Genomic DNA, 26,172 nt, shown 5'->3' on the forward strand with positions numbered 1-26,172 from the left:
TGGAGTGAACAGCATGGCTTCGTGAGACAAAAAGGGGTAAACTCAGCATGCTGAGGTGATAAGCAGAAAACAAATTATTGCTACTTTTACAATTATGCTAGTGAAGGTTTTAGAAAGTATAGAAAAAAGCATATTACTTACGTCTGCTTGCACTGGTCTCTGAGAAACTAGATTCATTTTGGTCTGGGTGAACATTTCTATTTCTAGTGGAATCTTCTCGGCTGTTTCCATATCGTTCTTTCCATTCCTGACCCAAAAAACAAAATCAACAAAATACACCCCATCAGCGATATGAACAAAGTTACTTACTCGGATCATATCTGGAATCCTCTGAAATTCTAGATCCATTATCTTGGGATATTCACCCTCACACAATAAACTAGAGGAGCAGTAACTTTATACATTAGGTGTTACTGAGTACAGGCTGTGAGATTGTGTGCCTGTGTCTTCTTCAATTTAAAAAATTTTAATCAGAATGTGCCCTTTCATTCTAAAATATATTTTACTAGCAATTGTTCCCACCCAATAGTTTTTTAAAAGTAAGTACACTGGATCCTCGCTAGAAGGCAGGATTCGGGATCCATGCGCAGTACTGCGTTATAGCCAGGACCGCGTTATCATGACTGCCAACGAAAGTTACTAAATTTGGGATCCATGGCTGTGACAGCGTTATAAGCGAATTTGCACTATATAGACACGAGTTCTAGCGAGGGTCCGCTGTATCATAGTTATACTAATTTCGTATTAAATCTATTCATACAAAATATGCTCAATATCTCTATAGTCAATGCAGTAGAAATGAGATGCCACCTGTTGGTAGGATAATACAATAGCCACACAGTCATATGATGCTTACAGTAAAAGTTCTTGTAAACTCTAATATGAAAATATTACAGTGACATCAGCGGTTCTCAAACTGTGGGTCGGGACCTGAAAGTGGATTGCGACCCCGTTTTAATGGGGTTGCCAGGGCTGGCATTAGACTTTCTGGGGATAAAAGCTCAAGCTTGAGCCCCACTGCCCAGGGCTGAAGCCGAAGCCTCAGGGCTTCAGCCCTGGGTGGTAGGGCTCACTTCACAGGCCCCCCACCTGGGTCTATAGGCCTTGGGCTTTGGTTCCCTCCCCCTCCTGGGGTCATGTAGTATTTTTGTTGTCAGAAGGGGGTTGTGGTGAAATGAAGTTTGAAAACCCCTGGTTTATGTAAAAGAGAGGCAGGATCGGATTCAATTTCTATTAAAACCAATTGGACACTATTTAATTACATTCAATATGGCTCAAAGTCAGCTCAGTGGTTCCAGATCCTGAGCTGGCGTAAACTGGCATAATTCCATTGAAGACAATATACCCATTTACAACAGAGCAAGATCTTCAGTTCTAGTCTGCAGAATAAAAACTACCCAACCTTTCTGAACCATTAATTGAAAATGGTCTGGAAAGACCAAAATGTTTCATGTCAATTTAAGTTCAGTGACAATGTAACACATACACACATGAAGAAAACATGTAAAATTAAGTGCTGCAGATTTGCAATAAACCAGATTCTATTTTTAATTCATGTTGAATTAAAAAAATAAAGTTCTATAGTGTTTGGGCTTGAAAAGCATGCCATAGGTACTAATTCATTTCCTGTAGACTACAATAATGAATTGACTGGAGGGGGATAGACTATTTTGACATATTTCTTCTGGGATTATGACTTTATATGCCAAATTCCACACTAGTGTTATAATGGAATGAAAACCAAGGTCCTAATGGAAAGTTGTAATACATACCAACATACAGTACATAGAAAATTAGTATAATACTTTCTAAAATATTCTCATACCCTTCTTCTATTTTCACCTTCTTCCTGCCTTTGCCGTTTTCTTTTCTCTAGAAAAGGAACCATATTTGTATTTAAACTACAGAGTAATAAAAACCATCAGTGATTATACAACAGTTAAAGCACCAAGGATTAAAAAGGCACTGGAATAAAATTATACCAATACTCTTAAAAGGATTAAATTTAATTAAAACCAATACATTCTTCACGAAGGGGCTCACCTGAGGAAAAACACTGAAGTTTTAAATTAACTACTTGCCTACTTTTATAAATTTGAATGAAGCTTAATATGAACTTCCCCAATATTTAAAAACATGGCGTATCAACAGATGGGGCATGGAAGAAGAATGAATCAATCTAAAATTATAACGATGTGCCAGATAGAAGGATCTCTGTCAAAGAGAAACTAAAATGTTACCTAAAATACACAAGGGTTTTGTTTTTGTTTGAAGGCCTGGCAGTTCTAAAAATGAACTAATGGGACAATGACAATCAATATTCAGCTCTGTAAACTTAATGATGGGATGTTTAAGGGTCCTTTCAAAAGAGATTCTTTGTAAAATGCATGGTGTCATAATTGCTTGCTTAAGGGTGGCGGTGCATGCACCTTTCCAATAAAAATTGAGTACAAGTAACTTCATTTTATACTTTATGATTGATATAAAGTCTTTACGTAACTTATTAAAAACCGATTACACATTACTATAGCACCTTCCAGCTGAGGATTTCAGCTTTATAAATCTTAACTAATTAAGAATCACAGTGGCCCTGAAATACCCCGAAGGGTATCACAAACTGGGATCTCATGTGAAAAACTTCACTTCTACACTACCCCTTACCACCAAGTTGGGGCATTAGTTCAGTGTGGATTCCAAGAGAAGACTATGGCCTACTGAATCACAAACACCGGTTCCTGCAGCATCTAAGGTTTCCTTAGACTCTCTTTCAGGTACTGATGAAGCCCTATAGTGTGCAAATTGTGAGAGGTGTGGGATTTAAACCAATATGACATTTAGTTTATAAAATGATCCTTGCAATTTTAGATTTTGGGTCTAAGTACTAAAAAGCCATAAACAATATTCAGTTTTATCACAAAATTTTAGATACATTGATTTTACCCATATTACCTCTTCTGATTAACTCCTTTCCTTCATCAATGAAGTCAGAGGTCATTTCATTGTCTCCCATGAACTGCTGGAACCCCAGCAGATTCAAACAACGAGTTCCTAAGCTGGCAAAAACAAAAAGGATAAAAGAAAAAAGTTTTAATTCATAAAAATGAAGTTGAAACTAACTGCACTGCAGCATGCAAAGCTAGCTATCCCCAAAATGCAGGGAGAAGAGCTTACCATACTGGCAACTTACATTTTAAAAAGGACATAATTTATTTTGCTGAGCAAGCAAGATGAAAATTCAGAGCACTAAGGAGGTACTTAGACTGAGATTGTGAATGAAAGGCATGCATCACCCCACAAAAGTCCTTTCAATTATGTTAAATCAGAAATACAGCAGAATGGAAGCATGCTTACAATTTATTAGAAGTGTTCCCTCCTATCACTACTGCAAGTAACTTAAAAGAAGAAATGCACCTGCTTGCAGTAATCTCACAAGTACCAAAATTATAGCTGCTGTGTCAAATCTTTGATACTACTGTAAAAACACTGAGGATTTCCCCTCTGTGTAGATGATAAGTAATGGAGGATGAGTTACTATAGAGGAGCCTATGTAAACTCACTTCTGGCTTCCAGTGCAGGAGTCATGCCCCAGGTATCCTTATGCCACAGTGACCTCTGGCTGCTAATACAGCCTCATGGAGTCATGGGCAACCACATGAGAAGGCTGCTCTAACTTTTATTGGGGAATGGTCTGACCCTGGAATCAGGAGGCCTGAAACCATCTTTGTGTTCTCTCCATGGTGACAACTGTTGTTCTTTTCTCAGAGAGAATATCTGCTTGTTTTTAAGTAGATTTAACAGTTTATTCATGGTGTGAAAAACTTTTTAATGTAACTTTTGCACTTTCAGACTGCTGAGCTCTGGCGAATGGTTCAACATTTTATTGAATCATTCAGCTTTTTAAGAATTAAAAAAAATTGTATTCCTATCTAAAAGCTGCAGATTCTAAAATGCTAAACTGACTTACAGTCTCATTTTTAATAGTTTGAGTTAACATGATGCTGCGGGGGAGTGGGGGGGGGTGGGGAGGAGCAGAGAAAGAATGTCTTACATTTTGAAATCAGTGCTAAGTAAATTATAAATGCAAAGGATTACAGATCTGCCAATTACTCACCTGAAGTAAGTGGCAATACAGAGAATGACAACCAGCATGGGATAATATATATAAAACCCATCTGCAATGACGGACAACACTCTCATGGAGCCCATTATCTGAAGAGAAAAATACTGATTAGTACAAAGATAAGACAGTTGCATCCATTCTTTTTGTTTCTGTCTAGAATTTACCACCTTCGCACCCATAGGACCCAGTCACAATACAATAAGTTATCCATTCTCTAAATATCTACATAACTCTATTTGTAATAACTAATTTGTAATGAATGTTGACAAATGAAAAATGAGTTAATCAATTTTGGGATGTTTTCTACATTTTCAAATATATTGATTTCAATTACAACACAGAATACAAAGTGTACTGTGCTCACTTTATATTATTTTTGAATACAAATCTTTACACTGTAAAAACAAAAAAAAATAGTATATTTCAATTCACCTAATACAACAGAGGTGTGCAAACTATGGCCCGTGGGCCACATCCGGCCCACGGGACTGTCCTGCCCGGTCCCTGAGCTCCGGGCCAGGGAGGCTCGCCCCTGGGCCCTCCCCCACTGACCCCCTTCACTGCCCCACCGCCGCGTGGGCAGCGCTCTGGGCGGCAGCGTGTCTAGCTCTGGCTGGGTGGCGCGGCTGCCAGACATGCTGCTTTGAGCAGCATGGTAAGGGGGCTGGGGGGTTGGATAAGGGGCAGGGGGTCCCGGGGAGCAGTTGGGGCAGGAGTCCCTGGAAGGGGCGGTTGCATGGGGCAGAGGTTCGGGGGGGCCGGGGAGTCAGGGGATGGGGAACAGGGAGTGGTTGGATAGGGCAGAGGTTCTGGGGGGTGGGGGCATGGGACAGGGGGCTTAGATAGGGGGTGGTGTCCCGGGGGGGCGGTTAGGGGCAGGGGTCCCGGGAAGGGGCGGACAGGGAACAAGGAGCAAGAGGGGTTGGATGGATGGGGAGTTCTGAGGGGGGCAGTCAGGGGGCGGGAAGTGGGAGGGGCCAGGCTGTTTGGGGAAGCACAGCCTTCCTTACCCAGCCCTCCATAAAGTTTTGCACCCCGATGTGGCCCTCGGGCCAAAAAGTTTGCCCACCCCTGTAATACAAGTACTGTAGTGCAATCTCTTTATCATGAAAGTTGAACTTAAAAATGTAGAATTATGTACAAAAAAATAACTGCATTCATAAATAAAACAATGTAAAACTTTAGCGCCTACAAGTCCACTCAGTCCTACTTCAGCCAATCGCTCAGACAAACAAGTTTGATTACAATTTGCAGGAGATAATGCTGCCTGCTTCTTATTTATGATGTCACCTGAAATTGAGAACAGGTGTTCGCATGGCACTTTTGTAGCCAGCAGTATCTCTGTAAATGTGAACAAACTTGTTTCTCTTAGTGATTGGCTGAACAAGAAGTAGGATTGAGTGGACTTGTAGGCTCTGAAGTTTTACATTGTTTTGTTTTTGAGTGCAGTTATGTAACAAAAAAAAAATCTACATTTGTAAGTTACTATAGTGCAATCTCTATCATGAAAGTGTACTTGTATGAGGTGAATTGAAAAAATATTATTTCTTTTGTTTGTCGTTTTTTCCGTGCAAATATTTGTAATAAAAATAATATAACTGAGCACCATACACTTTTTCTTCTGTGTTGTAATAGAAATCAATACATTTGAAAACGTAGAAAAAATCCAAAAATATTGAATAAATTTCAATTGGTATTCTATTGTTTAACAATGCGATTAATTGCAATTAATTTTTTTTAAATCACAGTAATTTTTTTTTTTAGTTAATCGCATCAGTTAACTGTGATTAACAGACAGCCCTACTGTGCAACTGATTTTAATGCAGCTGAGATTTAATTGCATTTATTGTATGATTCATTATTTTAGGGCACATACAGCCATGGTTAGAAATCTTGTCTTCAATCTAAATCAATAAATAAACTACGCCCACAAGATTATAGTCTACCACCAAAATGATAATTCTACCAATGTCAAACCACTGATTGCTTAACAAAAACCAGATTTACTATCTTCATTCTCAACTTATATTTGCTACTGATATCTACAAATTTGGAGTCCATGTGCAAAAACAAATATCACTTGGAAGTTACAAGTAAGTTGCACTCATTTAGCTCAGCACAGCACACACTATTCAGAGAGTCAAACTGAGTACAAGCCTGCCAGTGATAATGATAAGAAGGGACAATGAGTATCTTGACCTTGCCCAATGAATAAGTCTGGAGAACAGTTTCTATTACTCCTGGGGGAATTCTGTGCCACTGCATGTGCACAGAATTCATGTCCCCCACAGATTTCTTTGTTTCCCTGCAGAAAAAATGACTTCTGACAGGGAAGCAAAGGGAAGCTGCAAAACTGGTCATACGCCTCTGCCCAGCTGTGTGGGTGCATCATTTTGGGCGCCTAAAACAGCTAGTGGAGAGGTAAATCACCGCAGGGTACACCCTGCCCCTGAACCATCCTGACGAACCCTCTATACCAGGATCCCCAGCACACTAAGCCCCAATCAGCTGCAACCAGACCCCCAACTCACCAAGCCCCATTCCCCCAGCACCCAGGCCACCCCGGTAAGTCACACACACCCAGACCCCACTCCCCCTCTGAACCCCAACCACCTTCACCTGGACCCCCTGCAAAATCCCATTCCCCCTGCACTTGGAAACCCCCAATGAATCCCTGTGCATCCAGATTCCCCCACGCACCCGGAACCCCCACCAAACTGCCCTCACCCAGACCCCTCTCACTCCACACCTGGATCCCCTCACCCTAAGCCCTTCCTCACTTGGATCCTGCTGGGCTGAGCCTGCATGTCCCACACCAAAATCGGGGGCCAGGGCTGGGCGTGCATGCATGCCTCTGTCCCTCTTGCTTGCTATCTTGGCGTACGTGGCACAGGGCCCCGGGGTGTATCTGGGGAGGGCCAGCTCCTGTGCTGTGTCAGGGCTGGGTGCAGTCTCACCACCAAATCCACGTGCAGGGTATCTCCACATTTATTGACAAATGAAATATGTAGAACTTTAAAATATTGGGCACAGAATTATTTTTTTTGGCACAGAATTCTCTCAGGAGTTATTAATTCTATCCTGCTTTAATACTGAGTAAGCAACAAAATGAAGAACTATGTTTATACAGTAAACATTTCATTTCATAACTGTTTTTCTGACTGTTAAGCTATATTGCATCAAGATAAATTCTCTCTATACTTACTGACGTATATGCAGTTGCCTGAGTGTTTTTGTGAGAGATGGATGAATCCATGTGAGTCAAACCCAAGAAATTCAGACACAATGGTGGAGTTAAACGGCAGAATAACCTGTATAAATTTAACAGTTAGCAGCTTTTAAGCAATTTCCCCCCTTAATAAAATAAAATCTAAAGAATAATATCACAACTAGATATGAAGTGGCTTTTAAAAGATGAAATGCTGAATAAATTACACCTATCTGATCATCAAGGGTTATATCTGAAACACTATTGATTTAAAATTAATTTATTATTTAAAAAGAGGCAGTCCCAGAAACAATCTATATATACACACCCACAAAATATATGGTGTACTTACATGCCACTGAAAAGGAGACTATATGCATCAGTCTGATGGTGTGAAGCTAAATAATAATAATTAAATACACGAATCCTGAAGACAGTTGAGTAAACACAGATACTTAAGAAGAAGATGGTAAGGAAGCAAGCCATCTAGAAACAAAATATTCATTTTTTACTATTTCTTTCAAATTTATAATTATATCAGAATAACTCCTGCAATACTAGCCTATAGCAACAAAAGACTTAGGGCAAAATTGTTTATTTCTATTGTGTCATGGAATTACAACATAACTAATGCATAAATTTAGCCTATACAGGCCTATATACAATGCTGTCAATGTACTGCATACAAGATGTACTTAAATAAATACAGCAATGAAATCATATTGTTTAAAAACAAACATGTTAGCTCCACTAAGTTGCAAAAGTATGAAGTGTATTTTCAAACAGCTAAGAAGGATTTAAAAGGGCTCCTTTCCTATTTCCACAGTGTAAAATAAAGCATGTTATAGGCTGCATTTACTGATATAGTTGCAGTTAAATCGGGTAACTGCAATTAGACAATGGTGATGAGTTGAACAAACAAAGAAATAGATTAATACTACACTACCATAAGTAGCTTGGAAGCTCTTCCTTGACTTATACAGGACCCTCTAATAATAAAATAGGCATTTTAAAGTTCATGTATTTTTGTCTGCATATGTTGGGCTCATTTCCTATGAGGTATGTCTCTCAAGTAATTCACAGCTCCTAAGACTACGGACTTGCCGTTTGGTGGCAGTTTGGTATATTCAGAGCAAATATTGCACACATGAGAACCTTGAAAAAGAAACTAGCCCAGATGATAAGAGAATGAGGAGTCCCATATACCATGCCAACAACCCATGTCTACATAACTAGATCAAGTTACTCCAGTTTTATGTTCCTGCAGATGACTGAATTGGGTCAGACTCCACCGGTTATAATAGAGTGGTGCACAGAAGAGGAGACACTGCCACCAAATTAGTCTTAGTACCTGGGTAGCTTACAGAGCTTCTGTGGTTCAGTAGTCAGAGGTTAATTTTTCATAGATAATAGATTACAAGGGCTAAGTTTAATAAACTTGGTCTCTTTCATTACTGTAGGAACTAAAATCTGTACAATAAGATTATTAAATGAACATTCCAAACTGACCTCTATGTAAATATAGTTGTACGTTCTTTCTGCCAATTGTATGAAGACAGCAAACAAGGACAGAACAGGTTCAGTGCTGAAAAACGTGCACTCTGACCACACAACAATTACAGAGAATGTGGCCAAAACAATAGCAAGAATTCTGTAAAACCATGGTCGAAGGAGACATTCCCAGTACCATTCTGGAAAAAAACCCAATAAATAGCAGATTAATACAATTTATATAAGAAATAGGGAGAGATGGAAATTTTCAAAATAGTATTGTTGAGGCACGGTGCCAACTGACATGGCTAGCTGAAAAGAATCCTATCTCAAGCATAATTGCACTAAGAGTGGAATCTGTGGAGATAGTAATCTAAGAACTCATTGATTTTGTGATGCCTGTAACTTTGTCTCAGGCGTAAATTATTATTTCTGAAACAATGCAACAAATATATAGAAAAAGGCAATTTCACGTTTAAAAATAAAGTATGCATACATGTATAAACTTTGGGCTGGTAACAGGAAGAACTACTCCATCCAAAAAATAAACAAAAACAAAGATTCTGTGGTTTACATTGCTTATAGGAATTAGACAGTATATTTGGAGCAATGACTGATTTTCAGTTTTTCAATTAAGATGGTTGAATATTAAATATTCAACTGTGAAGATACTCTCTGTGCATAAGATGTATGCTTCAATATATGTTAGCATAATTATAACTCATGTCTTTGCTAGTTTAGCTAGTGCTTCCCACAACTCACAGCCCCAGACTTGGGGAGCCTGTGTCTGGGCCAACAAAGGAAAGAAAACCTTGGGTTCCTTTAATGACTGCAGTGCACTCCACCTTTCTTCTCATCTCCTCCTCATGGGCTTGGAGAGGTGAAATGGGAGGTACTCCTTAGCTGACTGGCTGATCAGAATGCTGCCAAAGAAGACTACTGGCTCCTGCCACCCAAGGGGAGGGCTTATTAACCCTTCCTCTTGCTTGAGGAACTATTCTTCATCCAGGAGCAGCAGCTCCTCCCTTTGGAATAAGAGTAAGACTGGGTTTTTGCCCCTTGTTGTGGGCATCATGCTAGTCACCTTTTTGACAGTAGGAAGACATTTTCCCCAAATTGCCAGATTGGCCTGGTATGGGGTTTTTTGCCTCTCTCTCCACAGCTCAGGGACCTAGAGAGTAGGTTAGGTTATTTAATTAATGTTGTTGCACTTTGGCAGGTTCACAATGCATCATTCTATAGTGGGTTAGTTCCCTGATAAATTGGAAATGGAAGCTGGATTACGAGAAGGCATCTCCTAAAGAAGGAGCAGAATGGGGCTGGGGTTCCAACTGTCTGGTACAGCGAGAAAACAACATCTTTTCCTCATACCCTCAACTGTTTTAGGAGAGGACGGTGGAAGAGTCACAGCAATGGTACTGGGCCAACTTAAAGGTATGGAGAGCTGAAGGCAGCCCTCTCTAAGGTGTTACAGATTATGGAAGGCAGGATGACCTGCACTGAATGAGTTATTGCTGGATAATTTTCTAGTTGTGTTGCTTGCTAATGTTGCAAATTGTTTTTGTTCCTATAGTGTCCAGGAAAAATCTTTTGGAATTTCTGTGGAGGTGGCCATTATGTTGTATCTAAGTGCTCTTAATTTGCCTTCACGTTAAGTTTATTATCAGAAATACAACTGCTTTTTGGCAACTGGGGGAGGGAGCGTGTCTATTCCATCACACAAGCACAAAGGGATGTATATTTGCCTATTGCTACTAGTATACATGAATATTACTCACACAGGAGAAAAAATGCCATGCTCTCTACAGGAAAGCATGAGTTATAGTCATTTAGGTACTCAACATTTGTATGACAACACCTACCAACAGCTGGTGTATAGAAATATCGGGTAATTCTGTTTTCAGGTTCTTGGAACTGAAAAGTATGAACAAACTGACGAGTTGTACTGGTTTCATTTTTCGCCACATCCTCCAAGTAGAATGCTTGTTCTAAAAGAATTCGCCACTGCACCTGCGTACGACGGTGTCTCTGAACTGAATAAATTACCTATAGTAAACAAACCCCAAAGTTTCAGTTACAGAATGCTTGCTCCAAGAAATAGGAGAAAATTGTTAAACTCCACACTGACTGCTCACCACCTCATATAGGTGTATTTTGAGCTGAGTTAAACTGTGTTAAGGGTTGAGTTAAAACCAATTTGGAGCTGAATGGGTGTGAACATAAGAGAGCTGTAAGAGACAGTTAAGAGGCCACACCTAAAACAAAGCCTAAAAGAGTCTGCCCTGAAACTAGGATCATGTGGGCAGAGGGTTCTAATGGGTGTTGTTTTGACCAGGTCTGTCTGTGGGTGTGGAAAAGACTAGCTGGAGAAGGGCAGATAAGAAACTGAGATCTGGATTACACTAAAAAGTTAAGTTGATCTAAGTCAACTTGCATTGACCTAGTTGTGCATGTCTCTACTCTTATACAAGGAGTCCACGGACTTACGATGCCCGACTTACATCGGACGCCACTTACGCTGCTTTTCAATTGACTGCCCGTTTCGCCCTTACGATGCTCGATTTGCATAAAGTTCACTTGAAATCACTCCCTGGTTGTGTTATACTGGTATGGAGCTGGAAGGGGTCACTTCTGATTGGCTTTGAGGCAGCAGGGTAGCTTGTTGCCGGGTAGTTGTTGCTGCTTATTTTTGATTGGCTGAGCCCGGGGCCGGGAGCCAATCAGAAAGCTTGAACACTGATTGGCGGAGGCTTAGCAAGTGTGCCGTTCTCCCTGGCTTTCAGGGCCTGTGTTGCCGGCATTCTGAGCAGCATATGCGAGTTTATATGTTTATTTGAATTCTGTTTACAAAATACAGTGTACAGTAAATACACTGATATTGCAACATTAGTCATCTATAATTCAGTTAATACAAAAAACTGGGTTATTGTGGTGAAAATAGTGTGTCAAGCCTTGGTTCAGGAATCAATCCCCTCTTCATACCATTGATTCCTATGGGAAAGCGGTTTTGACTTAATTCGTTCCTCAGAATTGCGTTGTGTGTCCTAAGTCCAAGGACTCCCTGTATTTGTCTTCTGCAACCATATGCACCCCATTACAGCAACTCAATAGCATCACCACCTCCCCGAGCAATGCAGAGGCCTGGTTGACCTACTTAGGTCAATGCACTGTGAGTGTAGATACTGCATCAACTGTGTTGACCCTAATAGTCCTCCAGCAGTTGTCCCACGATGCCCCTACTGCTGCAACAGTGGCCAATCCTGTCACAATTTTGAACTCCACTGCCCAAGGTTAGAGAAACCAGAAGCCACATTCCGCCCCCCCCACTTTAAAACCCCTACAGTCTTTCTGAAATGATTTTTCCTGACTGACTAGCTTGATGAGCACACCCACTAGCTCACTTTTGCAAGCATCTGACCCTGCTGGCTCCAAGCATGCATATAGACTACCAGATGAACTCCTGCCTGAAGCAGGAAAGAAGTCACAGAGCATCTCAGCATGTGAGAAGAGACTGTGCAAACCCAGCTAAGAAACAGCCAAAGAAATATAGACATCTATGTGCAGATTGCACAGGGGATGCTGAAATGGGGGCAGAGCGTGGATGGAAGTGGTGTCATGGGAAAGTGAAGAAACTCCAGTAGGCAAACCAGAAGGCAAGGGATGCAAACAACAAATCTGGTACTTCCACAGACCTGCTTCTTCTATGATGAAGAACATGCCATACTTGGAGGAGAGCCCACTAGCCTCCTGCCTATGACTGGATACTTTGTGGGACCCTGAGACAGAGACCCCCAAGGCACATGTTGAGGTGGAGGGATGGTGGCAGCGATGAAGAGGGGGACTGAAACCATGTGGTGAGTCAGGAGTTATCAAACTCCACTGAACTCAAGCCAGCCCCACCTGGTGAGTGCAGCTGAGCCCTGGTAACCATGAACATACACTATGCCTTGTAAGAATTTTTTACCTTTTTGTTTCCCAAAAATCTCATCTCCCTTCCTCCCTTGGCTGCCCACCTGCCCTTCTTCCCCATTTAAAAATGGTGCCCATCCCATCTGCAAGTATAAAGAACAAACACTGACTTTTGATGGCTTACTTGTAATATGTTAGAAAAAAAAATTATTCTCTAACATTTTACTAATAAGTAGCATAATAGTCTAAATACACAATCCACATCCAATCACTGTCCTGCGCTCAGAGAGGTAAAAGAACAAGGCAGAGGTGGTGTCTGCACTTCCATTCTTTGGTTTGTTGGGCTGGACAGGGGACCACATGTGTTAGGATATACATATTCAGGCCTGTCTGTAAAGGCCTATACTCTAAGAATTTAGGTGTATTCTTATCACTTGGCTAGTGATAGAGGTATAAAAGAAAGAATCAAAATCACTGTCTGCTGGTGTAAGGGCCTTCTCTTACTGTGACAGTCTGAGGCCCTGTTCTTAGGCTAAAGCCTTTGGCTAAGCAGCAGAGGCAGCCATAAGCTGGGAAGCGAACAGTCACATCCTCACATTCCAAACTAGTCACACTGAAATAAGGTGCTATTCGGCTGTTAGGAATACAATCCTGTCCTGATAGTTCCTATCACCTCCAGAGAAAGGGAAGTGCCTAGAAAATGTAAAAGGAAACTTAGTTTGATAGCATCCTGTCTGGCAAGAACTCACTTATCAATAGCTGGGATGTGAAATCCTCACTTCTGTGTTGTCTTGTCATTGTAGTTCCCACTTTGCTATTGTTTGTCTGTATAATCTCTGTCTGGTTCTGTGATTGTTATAATTAATTTTGCTGGGTGTAAACTAATTAAGGTGGTGGGATATAATTGGTTACATAATCATGTTACAATATGTTAGGATTGGTTAGTTAAATTTCAGGAAAATGATTGGTTAAGGTATAGCTAAGCAGAACTCAAGTTTTACTATATAATCTGTAGTCAATGAGGAAGTGAGTGGGTGTGGGTGGGCATGGGCATGTGGGTAAGGGAGATGGGAACAGGGAATGGGGGTAAGGAAGTTAGAATCATGTTTGGCTAAGGGTAGGAATGGGAACAGGGACACAGGTGTAAGGCTCTGTGGTGTCAGAGCTGGGAAGGAGGATACTAAGGAAGGAAACTGGAATCATGCTTGCTGGAAGTTCACCCCAATAAACATCGAATTGTTTGCACCTTTGGACTTCGGGTATTGTTGCTCTCTGTTCATGCGAGAAGGACCAGGGAAGTAAGTGGGTGAAGGAATAAGCCCTCTAACAACATGGAATACTTTGGTTATCTGAACAAGAATGTCCCTTTTATCCTTGAGTGATCTTGATGAAACTTTCATGGAGATACTCTGGAATAGTCTCCCAAACATTTCAAGGCATTGTAGTTTGTTTCTTCCCCTGCAATAGGACACTTTCCCACACCACTCTGCAATGAGTTGCACTGCCACCATTACAGTAAATAGGCTAGCAGCATATGGGCCTGGGCTGGCTTCAGAACACCAGTTGAAGATTGTCTCTCTGTGTATTGGTCACCCCCCAGGAGGGAGATATCAGCCAAAATCACCACTGCCTGCAAAGATATTGGCAATATTCACCACACTTTCCCTCTATAGCATCTAAAACATTCTATGCAACAGTACACCCTCTTCCTTCAGGGCCTGCTCACCATGGTTTGACCTACAGAGCGGTGCGGTAATAAGGCACTCCAAAACTACAGTGACAATTGGCATTTCTTTTTAAAGGTATTTAGAGGAATAATGTAAGGGAGTGTTGAGACTTATCTTTCCCTTTCTGTTGCGACTGTAAATCTTAAAAGGTACCTGCTCTAATCAAAAGCCCTCTGGTGTGGTGGCTTGAGAGATGCTCCCTCCACCCCCGCTGAACATCTGACCTTATCAAGAGGAGAAAGAAGTGGACTAGGAGGATATGTTCTGTGAGATCCTCCAGTCCTCTACGGCTACTGGCAATGAAAAAAGGGGTTGGAAGGAGCCATATGGCCATGGAGAAGGACCAAGAATGAAGAGATCAGTTGCTTCAAGAGAGGCAAAAGGTCTGAAAGGTGCATTGAAAAGTGTACCAGGATATCAAGGGTTTGCTAAGCAACTCAGATGTTGCAGAGCATTATCAATCTACATGTCCAAAGACCCCAGACTCAGCAGCCTTTCTAATCCCTGGTCACTCCTCTACACACACACACACACACCCCTACCTCTCTCCCCCACCCTCCACACACTTCATAACAGATTGCAGCATGGTATGAACCCTTACCGCTACCACTCCATGCCAGAGGAAAAACGAGGAGAATCGTAACCATACATATAACAATGTGTGAAAACCACAAGATCAGCCACAATGCACTACATATTTCGTAACATGACAAACATACATTTTTAATATGTAAATGTAAACGTTTATTGTTTATCTGGATTTTTACAGTACCGGTTACCCTGTTACAGCGCTGATAAAATGTCTTTACCTTGTGTTTTTGCACTTTAATTTTGTTTCCTGTTTCTTTGCACATAATAAGGTTCTATTTTTGGAAACTCAATATATTTGTTAACTTCCAAGCACAACTGCTGCATTACAGAATTCATAATGGGAGTCAGTAACTCACCATACACTCAAAGGCACACTAGTTCATAAAAGCATCACATAATACTGGCGTGGCTGACTGCTAAAATAGACTCTTAAAGCCTCCCTGAGCTGACTACATGGTTGGCATTTCTAATAGCCATTGTGTCTGGCTATTCAAATTCAGCAGACAAACAGTCCACCTCACCCCTCCACCCTTCCGGCAGCCTTTTTTCCTTTGCCTCTCAGATATCAGGCAGTACACAACAACATGCAGCTATGATGATGGGTATTTTTGCCTTACTGATACCCAAGCTAGTGAGTAAACAAGAGCAGCAACACTTCAATCTACCAAAAGCACATTCAACAGTCATCCTGCTGAGTTAGTAGTTGAATCTTTCTTTGGTGATGTCTAGGTAGCCAGTGTATGACTTCATAAGTCGGGGCACAAGGAGTATGCTGAGTCCCCCAAAATCACTACAAGCATTTCAGTACCGCCAATGGTAATGTGCTGGTCAAGAAAGAATGCCCCTTCTTATAGCTTTTGGAAAAGTCCTGTGTTCTTAAAGATGCGAGTTTCATGCAACTTCCCTGACCAGCCCATGCTGATATCAGTGAAGTGTCGGCCGTGATCCACTAGCACTTTCGTAACAAACAACAGAAAGAGATGCTTTTCTATGTATCCACTAGCAAGGTGAGGTGATGCCAGAACAGGGATATGTGTCCTATTGCTGCAAATCCACTCTGATTTGCTGCATATTGTCAATAGTTACAGTCCTATGCAGCAGGAAATGCTTAGTGGCCTTGCAAACTTGGATGACAACAGCCCACACTATGGATTTTCCAACTCCAAACTGATTGGTCACTGACGGACAGCAATCTGGCATTGCAAACCCACAGAACTTGATGGCCACTTGCTTCTCCACTGTCAATGCAGATCTCATTCTGGTGTCCTGCACTCAAAGTCATAGAATCATAGAATATCAGGGTTGGAAGGGACCCCTGAAGGTCATCTAGTCCAACCCCCTGCTCGAAGCAGGACCAATTCCCAGTTAAATCATCCCAGCCAGGGCTTTGTCAAGCCTGACCTTAAAAACCTCTAAGGACGGAGATTCTACCACCTCCCTAGGTAACGCATTCCAGTGTTTCACCACCCAAACTGAAGCAAACTCAGTCTGAAGCAAACTCAGCACACAGATCCAGGAACGTGGCCTTTCACATCTGGAAGTTCTGCAGCCACTGCTCATCATCCCAAACCTGCATTACAATGTGATCCCACCAATCACTGCTCGTTTCTCAGGCCCAGAAGTGGCAAACCACAGCGTGGAACTAGTCCATGAATGCCAGCAGTAACCTGACATTTTTATTCACTGTGCCCAACATCCAGTTATTGTGATATTCCTCATCTCTTTTTCCTCATCACATCCTCACTTGTAGTAATACTCATTCAAGTTCCACAAAGGAGAATAGTGCATCCTGTATTAGCAAGGGTCATTAAAATTTTGCTGTGCTCTACAGGGTCCATGCTTCTGTCAGGCAGATGGCAGAGACTGAAAAGCAGCACGTAGGACTGTGGGAATTTTAAAAAACAGTACAAAAGTTATGAGATAGAACAAGCATTATGGGATGGGAACTTGACCTTTAGTTCTCAGAAATCCCTGGGTAAATTGCTGCTATCCCACAAAGCACTGCAAAAATGTTTAACAAAGCATTGAACTGGATGGCGGTGCAGGGAATGCTGGGATATCCACATTTTCCATTGATTCAACCATCTGGTGTGAGAATGCACAGCAACGACACCAACAGCCAAGTGTACATGCACCCAAGTGATATACAAAAGCTGGCAACAGTATGCCAATGTAACTTGTGTCAAATGAACTCTGTAACATAGATTTGGCCTAAGCGGGACTTAGAGTACATCTATAATGCAAATGGGAGGTGTGACTGTAGCAGATGTATGCATACCCAAGCTAGCTTTCATCTAGTTAAATCAAAGCGACCTTGAGTAACAACAGCAGTGTAGTTGTGGCACCACGGGATAGCTACTCATGTATGGGTCCTGGGTGGAGCTCTGCTTGTGGAATGCCTACATATGTTACAATCACACCTCCCAGTTGCAATGTAGACATATCCTCAGAAGGAGAGCAAGAAAGCCAAGCACCGGTCCGTAAGCCCTAGGAAAAGACGTGACCCTGGGAAAAGCCTAGAAAGAGGTTCTGAGTCAGGAGTCCTGACTGAAAGAGGTTTAGGCCTGTTAACTAAGAAATTACTACTTTTGCTTTTAGTTTCTCCTGCATTTGGAGAAGCAGAACTTTGTACATTCCCTGTAAACAGACAAGATTGCACTGAATAAGATTCAGTCATCAATTTCTACTCCCAACTAGAACAACTTACAAGGCCCTGAACTTTGACTAGCTGCTAAAGTTAAAAAGGAGTAACAGGTACAAAGATGACTTCTGCCTATTTTTTGATCGTGTGTATTTAATTCTATTTATAAAAAGAGACGTGAAAGGAGTATTTCAAAACTGAGCATTTCTTTCCCCCACCATTTTCTTTCTTTATCTCCCCAATGAGTTTCTTGTGCTTTCACTACGATTTCTGTTTGAGATTCTTCATTAGAGCGCATATAGTGCTATGCCTCATCACATCTATTTAAAACATGCTACAACAATCATAAGATAAGCAATTTTTATTCCTATAGATATTCCTTTTGAATTTCATACATTAATACATGTTTTGTTCCACTTTCAGAAATAGAACAAACAGGTACAGTTTTATGAGCAGAATTAAAAAAAAAATCATGAAAATTAAGGATCTCAGTTTATTTGTCAACTATTTAAGAACAAACAATGGTCTTAAATGAATAAGTTAGCAAGAGAAGTGATGTTGCAACAGAAACTTATCGAGTTACCTGTTTGTGAAGTTTGACCAGACTTTTCTCACTTGGATAGTTGTTTTGCCTGTCATCAAAATCTTCATAGTCATCCATATTCCTACCCATTCTTTCCTGGTATTCAGTAGGACACTGGTAGGAAAAGGAAAATAATTGAAATACTTCATTTATGGAAGCAGAGCATACATTACCAGTAGGATATGGTCTTTTATTGAAGTCTTAAAATATTTTTTTTGGAGAGTAGATGCAACTGAAATGCATTTCACTTAAAATATTCAATTTCTTTCCCCTCCGATACTGCAAAGGATTCACTTATAAAAGTGGAGTCTGCATTTCCCTGTATGTAAACGATCACGTTCGAAGAATATAAAAAAAAAAGACATATCTTGTTAAAGAAAAATGTATTTTATTCAAGTTTGTATGAATAAATTCAGAATAGGATACAGTACATAGAAGCAGAAAGAATACTTATTTTTCAGTTATCCTTTACAATGTAATTTTATTGCTAGATATGGAAAAAACTATACATCAACCACCAAAGAATAGCTCAAACTAAATTTATAGAAGACAAGCAATTATATACATCATACTAAACAGATGTGATTGCATTGAGAGGTTGACTCTCATAAGAAGAAATTATAAATTATAACTCAAGTGTTAGGTCAGCAGATCATCAAGATGAAAATCTTTTTTAAAAGTTACATTATGTTCAAAAATGCTCTGTGCTTGCTTTCCATATTCTAGAAGAAGTCCTAATACTATAAACAGAATCCCAAGTTAATAATTTCACATTTCATAACAACATAATTAGGACAGCTGGTATTCAACTGAGCTTTAAAGAATAACAGCTTTCAAAAGGTTTTCATTTATTGAAACAAAATAAACTACGAGAAAAGAAATTCTCACATTGGACAAGAGTCTTAAAAGGGCTAAAGTCAGATTTTAATATGTTCAGGAACTTACAAAAGAGCAAGAATCTCTAAAACTGTAGAATTCATTAATTACCTTTTTCAATATTGTATCAACGCATTTTCTCAAAGGGTGATTATACTTGATACCCTCATTCACTTTACGGACTTCCTGTTTAAAACAAAAAAACAACCCAGAAACATTACATGTCATTTCAGTGTATGAAGTGGCTAAAAGCTCTTAAGTGGAAATCTTATGTGACCCAATAGAGGTCCTCGCCAACCCAAATGATTCTTCAAAAATTTTGAAATTTCTTACCAATGAATGTTGCTGAGCTTTATTACGCAAATCAACAATATAAAATAATTTCACAATATTCCCTATAGTATAGGAAAGTAAATCAGAAAAACTCTCGGCATCAAATAGACCTACAAATGCTATCATGTCTGTGCATGCACACAAAACAGAAACTGATGGTCTGTTTTTAATCAGGCACATTGACGGGAAAATGCTTTTTGTTTTAATTTGGGGATGGGAAATAAGTTTTATTCTTGCCTGATTTTGTCACATATTGTTTAATACTGGTATGTGACTCAATGTGAGTGGGTTATAAGACATGTAAAATGATCCAGGGTGCAATGCTAGTGGCTTTAGATATTTGTTGTGGTGACTCACGAGGGAAGTAAACTTGGAAGTGGCAGAAAGTGACTCATCCCAGGTTCCTTCAGAGAATCCCCTTGTTGCCATTAAGGATTTTTTGAATATCCTGTAATCCCTCTGCCTAGGTATTGCCCTCTCACCTCTGGTTGCCACATTTCAAAGAATGTTTGACAAGCATCAATAATAGCCGAGTAGACGGAAGATGCTGCCTAACACACAGGCAAGTTTTGTCACAGCTGTTTCCAGCCAAGAACTCAGTGATGCACCAGGCTTGGACAGGTCAAAGAGATGGGGGAGAATCATATATCTTCCTCCATCCAATTGGTAATGCATGAGATAACTATTTTATATGAGTTTACTCAAGGATCTGGGTGTTTTCTGTGCTCCTACAGGAAGACTGAAATCTACAGTTCTTCTGGTGTACTAGTGACAAATTTATCTGGAGATCTACAGTTGAATTCGCTGAGCTGGTGTCAGCATTGTTTGAAGTCTCAGGTATTATTGCCCTTGAGAATTTCACCAATGTCAAGGAATGTATTATATCATGTGATGCACAGATATCCAAAGCATAGTGCATTCACTTTCAGAATAAGTTCATAACATTTCAAACCTTAAAATCACAACAAGCTTTCAGATACTAGACATTTTAGCACTGGTTTTACTTTCTAGAACTAATGATGCCCTCCCTGAGTATTGTAGTTCTTGTGGGTTGCAGATATTGGACCTCAATCTGTGAGCAATCCCTCCAGCCAGGAGTGCTTTTCAGGCAATAAACTATGACTGAATATCGGAAGTTCTAAAGGCTCAGAAAGCATAATTTTCAGTTCATAGATCTGCAAAATTGTCAGTATCTCTTTCACCAAAACATCCCCAGAATAAGGAGATGAAGTTTCCACTGCCATTTTATCACACCTGTGTTAGGATATAGATATTCAGGGCTGTCTGCAAAGGCCTATAATTTAAGAATTTAAGTGTGTTCTTATCACTTAGATAGTTATAGAGGTATAAAAGAAAGAATCAAAATCACTGTCTGCCAGTGTAAGGGCCTTCTCTTACTGTGACAGTCTGAGGCCCTGTTCTTAGGCTAAGGCCTTTGGCTAAGCAGCAGAGGCAGCCATAAGCTGGGAAGCGACCGGTCACATCCTTACATTCCAAACTAGTCACACTGAAATAAGGTGCTATTGGGCTGTTAGGAATACATTCCTGTCCTGATAATGCCTATCACCTCCAGAGTAATGGAAGAGCCTAGAAGATTTAAAGAAAACTTAGTTTGATAGCATCCTGTCTGGCAAGAACTCATTTATCAATAGCTGGGATGTGAAATCCTCATTTTTTGTTGTTCTATCACTGTAGTCCCCATTTCCCTATTGTTTGTCTGTATAATCTATGTCTGGTTCTGTGATTGTTTCCGTCTGCTGTATAATTAATTTTGTTGGGTGTAAACTAATTAAGGTGGTGGGATAGAATTGGTTAGATAATCGTGTTACAATATGTTAGGATTGGTTAGTTAAATTTCAGTGAAATGATTGGTTAAGGTATGGCTAAGCAGAACAAAGTTTTACTATATAGTCTGCAGTCAATCAGGAAGTAAGGGGGGAATGGGAACAAGGAATGGGGGTGGGAAATTGGAATCATGTTTTGCTAATGGGTGGGGAATGGGAACAGGGACACAGGCAAGGCTCTGTGGTGTCAGAGCTGGGAACGGGGACGCTGAGGAAGGAAACTGGAATCACACTTGCTGGAAGTTCACAATAAACATCCCATTGTTTGCACCTTCGGACTTCGGGTATTGTTGCTCTCTGTTCGTGCGAGAAGGACCAGGGAAGTAAGTGGGTGAAGGAATATGCCCCCTAACACACTGTATATATGTAGGAAGAGTTACCATACCATACAAATCCCCACAAGTGTCAAATGCATAATTTTATGGTCATGGGCACTAGAACAGGACAGTAAATACTAATTGCTGAATTTCTTTGATTCACACTTTGTTCTTAATAGAAGATTTGATTCTATTGCTCACTGGCAAATCATAGGAATGAAGAATAATGGTAGTGCATTTCTCAAGAGAATCTCTTTGGAAAACAAATATACCTTCTGTTCACTCATCAAAAAGAAGTATAAATAGAATCAAGAAACAGATCCTGAATATATTATTACAAGATAGATTTTTAAGAATGAAAGTTTTTAAGTAGCGCACAGAAGTGTTAACAGTGTAAGCTGCATGAGCATTAATGGGGTCTGTGCACTAAATCTTTATGCATGCACCCCTTATTGATCAGCACTGATCCAAGAGTCAACACCTGATGATTGCTGTTCTCGTTGCTGATGCACCACATCAAATTACCACCATGTAGCCATTTGTAAGCTCTTCAGAGCAGATACTGTTTTTACTTCTGATTTTATACAATAATTAGCACCCCGACTGGGACCTCTGGCCACTTCCATAATTTCATGACAGTAACTTTCTAAAGTAGGCTCGTGTTACTTAAGATGTTCCTCCTTTTGAGGAAATGTGGAATTGAAGATGAATAATTAAACCCTCCCCACTTTATATTTCTTAATTAAAATTAGCTTGTTCACCTCCATAATATCTTCTAAGTTCTCCTCTGCATCTGCTTTTTCAGTCATCAGTTTGGCAACCTTGAAATAAGTCTTCATGAGAAGGTACCCCTTTTTTGCTCCATTCCAGTGAGAGCGTGGAATTTCTACCAAACCATACCCCAACAACAACACAAGAAGGAAAAGACCCCATGTGTTGGCAGCTGCTATCCCAATTGTCTGAAGCTGGTTCCTAAAACAGAAGAGTGACCGCCAGTAAGTAATTACGTTTTCACATACACAGAACCAAGATTAGTTTCCTATCTACTATGTCACACTTGAAACTGCTGGCATTGTCTATATCTTTCAAGTCTTTGAAATAAGCCAAAGGTTTCTCTTGCAGATAGGCCACCTCCCATGCTGAAGCACTGAAAGGGTTGAGTATCCACCACTAGGCTAGAGCAGTCCCCAGCTTTCCTTAACATGCTGCCCCGGAAGATCTTCTTGTCTATCATACAGAGACTAAGCTGGGGAGAAAAGGAGAAGATGACAAAGATATCCTGAAACGAGACACCCCAGAAAAAGCCACTAAGAAGCCTCTGCCTTAAACGAGCAACGTGAGTGCTGTTCACCAGGTGCACTCATACAGAGTGCTGAGAGGCAGACTATACTGGGAAAAACAACATACAAGAGTCACCTTTTCCTGCCTCTGAAGCTTAAGGGGCAGGGGCATGCAAGGGGAAAGAATAAATCAGAAAATCCAGCAGCAAACTTGCTGGAACAATAGACTACCATACCAGAGATGATGGTAGAGGTTTATATTAATTTGTACTATTTTCCATATTTTCAAGTGTCTTTTTTAATGCTAGCAAGTTTCTTTGTAAATACTACATTCCAGGATTTGAAAAGACGTTTATTGATTGAAGTCTTCCATTTCAAAGTTAACTGCAGATAAAGGCCCAGATCAAAAATTTAAATGTGATCCCAGAAACATTTAAACAGACAATACTACCACAAGCCTTCCTAAAAAAACCTGACCAATAAAAGTTTTTCCAGAAATGCCATCTGAAAAGCAAGTGCTAGAGAGAAAATATTGGAAATCAGACTAAACCATATACAAATTATACACACACACACACACACACACACGTCTTGAAAAAAAAAATCAACAGAAATAGTAGTATATTCAGGGAAAGTCTGGACCAGAGGTGGGTAAACTACGGCACGTGGGCCACATCCAGCCTGAGGGACCATCGTGCCTGGCCCTTGAGCTCCTGGCCTGGGAGGCTGGCCCCTGGCCCCTCTCCAGCTGTTCCCCCTCCCCTGCAGCCTTACCTTGCTATGCCGCTGGCGCAATGCTCTGGGCGGCGTGGCTGCAGAGCCCGGCCTGACCTGATGCTCTGTGCTTTGCGGTGCGGCTGTCTGTCCTGGTGCAGCCAGGCTGCCAGCCACCGGTGCTCCAGGCAGTGCGGTAAGGGAGTAGGGGGGTTGGATAGAGGACAGGGAAGTTCGGGGGGCGGTCAGAGGGTGGGGAACAGGGGGGAAATGGGGGCAGAGGTCCTGAGGGGTAGTCAGGGGCGGGAATTCCAGGGGTGGTCAGGGAGCATGGGGAGTGGATGAGGCAGGAGTCCATCAGGGGGTGTGGATGGGGGTAGGGCCATGCCTGGCTGTTTGGGGAGGCAGAGCCTCCCCTAACTGGCCCTCCATACAATTTCAAGCCAAAAAGTTTGCCCGCCCCTGGTCTAGAGCAAGTCCAAATTCTAGGTTAGATTAGTACTGCCCAACTTCTCCATTGCAGAGATATTGTGAGAAATACAAACACAGTTTAAAAAACAAAGACAAATACTTACAATAGTATTACTCTTACCATTGTAGATTGAAATTTGGATTTACAGCCACATATATTAAAAATGCTCCAAAAATCAGCAAGTAAGTGCCATAATAGATTGCATTCTCAATCAATGCAGTTTTAATCTTTCCAGTAATGGAGAATCCTCCTGATCTAGCATATGACTGCATGAAAGGTAAGAGAATCCTAGAATCAAACAAAAACACATTAATGATGTAAGATTTTTCCATTTTACCCTATTTGCCAGTTTTCACTTGCAGAGTTCTCCTAGCAAAACCTGTTACCTATTACATTTGTGTTCTCTTTAGATACATCTAGTTGACAGTAAACCTTGAAATAACTTGTGTTTAGATTAATATCTATAGACAGCTTTAGTATGAAAAACCACCACTTATAAGAGCACTACAGGCTTTGCTCCTCTTGGTCGTAGTTTCACATTAATACACTAACCAATATATCTAAAACAAGGCATACACATATTGTTTTCCCTCTAAACATATTGGTTGCAGCTACTGCAGGCATGTGCCTTCTCTTATGTAGCTCTCAAATTCCGCTAAGTCCTTTTTATAGCCTCTCATAATGATGAAATGTAGGATTTGTTCTTACACACATTTCTTGGAAGAATTCACCCTCAAAAAAGAGAGCACTGCTGAACAGAGAGACCTTGTAACATTTTGCTCTTGGGCAGGAATGGTTTTGTTTATTTGCTTATTTTGATCTGTGCTAAGATTATATCTCTGACTCAGAATATTAGATATAGATTGTGCCGCTTGCTCCCCCAAGAGTATACAGAAGCAATGGCAGCACAGAATAAAAGAACATTTTTATGAGCTTCAGAGTGGCCAGAGTAAGGAATATTCTGTCTGCTACACCAAAACTCTTTAATTTTGAATTTAGTTAAGTATATTTGTCTTGTATTAAGTTTTACTGTCAGTGCTTGGGTTTTTAATTGGATATATTCCTCATTAAATCCCCATTAGTTAATGGGAGTTAAACATGTTTAAATGCTTTACTGAAACTACGTTAGAAGGTATTTGATTTCAAAACAATTTTCTTCTGCCAGACCATCAGATGACAATGTAAGAATCTCTCGGAATGAAATCTTAAAGGTATTTGTAAATACTAGCAACTTTTATTTTCAGAATATATATTGTGGTCTTTGCGATCTAGTTCCCTCACTTACCAGGTTAAGAACTGTGATGTCCAGTATACTACACGCCAGAAGATTGGCATAATTCCATTGGGAATATAACTCCATGGTTTGAAACACTTATGTTTTCTGTAAAAAGGTCAGAGAGCCACATGTTAATTGTAAAATCTAAATATCATAATATTCATCACTTCTATCCAGAAACTATTTTCAGTCTTGCCACTGCAGAAAACTGTTTTAATTAAATGTTTTTGCATGACTAACTTGTTTCGTAAGAGATTTAGTTTATAGCCCACTTAAAAATTATGCTGATAAATACTGGCACCAAAAAGAGCACATATCTGAACAAGACAATTTCTCTTAAGGGGAAAAAAAAAAAGGGTAGTCCCAACTGGCATTCCATGAGAGACTCACCAGAAGTCAACTAGTAAGGCAATTTTTTTGGTTGTGTTCAGTAAAGCATGTTCATATTTTTCTTACATAGAATGTTTCTTTTTCAGAGAACAAGATCTTAGAAAAGGAAGAGCCAAAGTGAAAAACAGTAAATGGTTGTTTTCCCTTCTACGTATTCTGTAATTGTTTCTGAGCGGTGGGATTTTCAAAAACACCTAAAGGAGTGGGCGCATAACTCCCATTAACTTTCAATGGAACTTGGGTGCATAACTTCCTTAGAAGCTTTTGAAAATTCTACCCAGAGCAGTCATTACTAACAGTGCAGTTACCTAAGCATTTCCATTATAATTCAGTTTGAGAGTCAGTCATCTTTACAAAAAAAACTTTCACTCAATGGGCTGATACTTTCCAAATCTAGTCT

General features: G+C 40.4%; 1 protein-coding gene across 3 annotated transcripts in view; it reads right to left on the minus strand.

Moving 5' to 3' along the window:
• The window catches only part of LMBRD2 (LMBR1 domain containing 2), a 56,549-nt gene that overhangs the window by 9,303 nt on the left and 21,074 nt on the right, over nt 1–26,172 (minus strand). For 2 of the 3 annotated variants that reach the window (XM_073343754.1, XM_073343756.1), the window contains 13 exons: nt 25,392–25,487; nt 24,227–24,394; nt 22,402–22,612; nt 19,258–19,332; nt 18,271–18,384; nt 10,682–10,865; nt 8,838–9,019; nt 7,681–7,814; nt 7,326–7,431; nt 4,112–4,209; nt 2,950–3,053; nt 1,826–1,872; nt 142–247 (listed from right to left, as the gene is read on the minus strand). In XM_073343754.1, the coding sequence (XP_073199855.1) occupies nt 142–247; nt 1,826–1,872; nt 2,950–3,053; nt 4,112–4,209; nt 7,326–7,431; nt 7,681–7,814; nt 8,838–9,019; nt 10,682–10,865; nt 18,271–18,384; nt 19,258–19,332; nt 22,402–22,612; nt 24,227–24,394; nt 25,392–25,487 (1,625 nt within the window). The remainder of the gene's footprint in view (nt 1–141; nt 248–1,825; nt 1,873–2,949; nt 3,054–4,111; nt 4,210–7,325; nt 7,432–7,680; nt 7,815–8,837; nt 9,020–10,681; nt 10,866–18,270; nt 18,385–19,257; nt 19,333–22,401; nt 22,613–24,226; nt 24,395–25,391; nt 25,488–26,172) is intronic. The other variant, XM_073343755.1, reaches the window with a different exon arrangement.

Source organism: Lepidochelys kempii, chromosome 5 (assembly GCF_965140265.1).
Source record: "Lepidochelys kempii isolate rLepKem1 chromosome 5, rLepKem1.hap2, whole genome shotgun sequence".
NCBI classification, from domain to species: Eukaryota; Metazoa; Chordata; order Testudines; family Cheloniidae; genus Lepidochelys; species Lepidochelys kempii.